The sequence below is a fragment of the Eimeria necatrix genome, genomic scaffold (assembly GCF_000499385.1).
Source record: "Eimeria necatrix Houghton genomic scaffold, Enh_scaff362, whole genome shotgun sequence".
Classification (NCBI taxonomy): Eukaryota; Apicomplexa; class Conoidasida; order Eucoccidiorida; family Eimeriidae; genus Eimeria; species Eimeria necatrix.
In genome coordinates, this window is record NW_013654121.1 from 17,501 (window position 1) to 20,000 (window position 2,500).

Sequence of the window (2,500 nt, forward strand, 5' to 3'; positions counted from 1 at the left end):
TTGAAGGCCCAGCTGCAGCTCAAAACCTACCAAGTAAACCCTAAACCCTAAACCCTAAACCCTAAACCCTAGCTGCAGCGCGACAGTTTGACCCTAGAGCCCACTTTATCCCTAAACCCCATTTAGCGGTTTGAAAGCGCTTCAAGCCCTAAACCCTAATTTGGGGTTTGAAAGCGCTCCAAACCCTAGAGCCTAGCTGCCCCTAGTCCTCTTTCAAAACCCTAACTTTCTGGGATCCCTAAACCCCGTCTACAAAACCCTAAACCTCCGCAAACCCTAAACCCTAAACCCTCATCTTCTGCCGAGCCCCACGGCGAAGCGCCGGAGGTCTTGGCTAGGTCTCTGCAGATCGCATGAGGGTTTAGGGTTTAGGGTTTAGGGTTTAGGGTTTAGGGTTTGTGCGCAGGCTCAGGACCTGGCCCAAAAGCTGGATATAATGACAGCCTCTCGCAACCACTTTCTCAGGAGCTGCTCTTTGCTGCTGAGGCAGCTGCAAACCCTCAAAGAAGTAAACCCTAAACCCTAAACCCTAAACCCTAAACCCTAAACCCTAGCGCGTCTTGGGCCCTCACAAGCCCCCTCAGCCACGCCTACTCCAGCAAAGGGTAAAGCTAACTAAATCCAAAAAGCGAAGCGCGGTGCCATGCCGATAAATGAGGGTTTAGGGTTTAGGGTTTAGGGTTTAGGGTTTGCAGCCCAACCACAGAAGAGCCAACAAGGACAAAGGACAGACGTGTGCATCCGCCTCTGCGCTGCTGCTGCTGCTGCTGCTGCTGCTGCTGCTGCTGCTGCTGCTTCTGCTGCAGCAGCAGGAACCGTCTCCAGTCCCCTGGGAGGCTGAGCTAGAGGAAAAGCTGCAGGCAGTGCAGCGGGAAATTGGAGGGCTCAGTCACGTGCTGCAGCAGCAGCAGCAGCAGCAGCAGCGGCAGCAGCAGCCACAGGCAGCTGCAGCAGCCAAGGAAAACACAGCTCCTGCCGCCAACCAGCAGCAGCCGCAGCAGCAGGACCTGCCGCCGCAGCAGCAGCAGCCAGGGGCCCCCTCCCCGAGAGCGGGCACCACCCCCAAAAGCAACAGCAGCAGCAGCAGCAGCAGCAGCAGCAAAGCAGACACTCAAAAGAGAGGCGTTGCTGCAGCGCTGCAGCGCGAAATTGACGATCTGCTGCAGAGCTGTCTGTACACCCCAGACGACCCTCTTATTAAGGCGCTTGAGGAGGCAAAGCGACAGGCCCAAACATGACAGCAGCAGCAGCAGCAGCAGCAGCAGCAGGTCTGCTGCTGCTGCTGCAGCAGCTGCTGCTGCTGCAGCTGCGTGTGCGTGTGAGGCGGCAGCAGCAGCAGCGTCGCTCCCTCGAGCTTGGCGCCCGCAGCAGCTGGCGGCCGTTTCGTCGTCCCGCGGCGCGGGCGCCCCAGCAGCAGCAGCAGCAGCAGCAGCCGCAGCAGCAGCAGCAGCAGCAGCCGCAGCAGCAGCAGCACCAGCAGCACTGCGTGTGTGTGCGTCAGTGTTCGTCGGCGTCGAAGTGTTCTCGCTGCGCGGCGGCTCCGTGCGCGAGCTGCTGCTGCTGCTGCTGCTGCTGCGGCTGTTGGCAGACAGACTCAGCCGCGCAATCTCCATGACCAGCGAAGGCACCGCCAGCAGCTGCTGGAAGTGGGGCGTGGCAGCCACAGCTTCGGAGTTGCGGAAAATGAAGTCCAAACAAGCCTTTTTGAGTTTTGGGGCTTTGTGCTGCTCCGCAACTGACAAAGTGCTGCAGACGCTGGCAGTCTCCAAACTGCAGCACAAGAGACTTTCGCAGCAAACCTTCAGAGTCTCCAGCCCGTACTGGTCCGCCAACGTCAGCACCTGCAGCGACGCGCATGCATGCATGCATGCATGCATGCATGCAGATGCATGCATGCAGATGCATGCAGGCAGATGATGCATGCACATGCATGCATGCATGCAGATGCATGCATGCAAATGCATGCAGGCAGGTGCATGCACTTGCATGCAGGTGTGTGCAGGTGTGGGGAGGGAAGGCGTGTTGATGCATGCGTTTGCATGCATGCAAGTGCATGCAAATGCATGCAGGCAGTTGCATGCAAGTGCATGCAAGTGCATGCAAATGCATGCAAGTGCATGCAAGAGAAAGCCCCGTTAAAGGGGGGCGCTTTTGGCTGTTGTGCACTTGCGCATGCATGCAAAGTGCATTTGCGCATTTGTAAACGGAAAGTGCATTTAAAAGATATTTTAAAAGTTTTATAAATGCATTTAAAAGCAAAAACAAAAAGATTTGGAAAAGACACAAACACGAAGATCTGAACAAGACACTGAACAGTGCAGTGTACATACACCTGACGCCCCACACCTCGCAGCTCCAGCTGTCTGTACACCTGGGAGCCTTTATAGTAAAAACGAAAACAAGAAAAGTGGAATTAATAAAAGTGAAGCATCTCAGAGATATATCAGCATGCAAACAGATAAACAAAAAAAGAAAAAGCGCTTAGAGAGCAACAGAGTTG

General features: G+C 55.4%; 1 protein-coding gene across 1 annotated transcript in view; it reads left to right on the plus strand.

Moving 5' to 3' along the window:
- Positions 1-2,448: 2,448 nt before the first annotated feature.
- Positions 2,449-2,500, plus strand: part of ENH_00047340 (hypothetical protein) — a gene marked incomplete at both ends in the record, with an annotated part of 321 nt that continues 269 nt past the window's right edge. Inside the window, one exon of the mRNA XM_013581083.1 lies at positions 2,449-2,500. This exon is cut by the window's right edge and continues 269 nt beyond it. Within this exon, the coding sequence (XP_013436537.1) occupies positions 2,449-2,500 (52 nt within the window).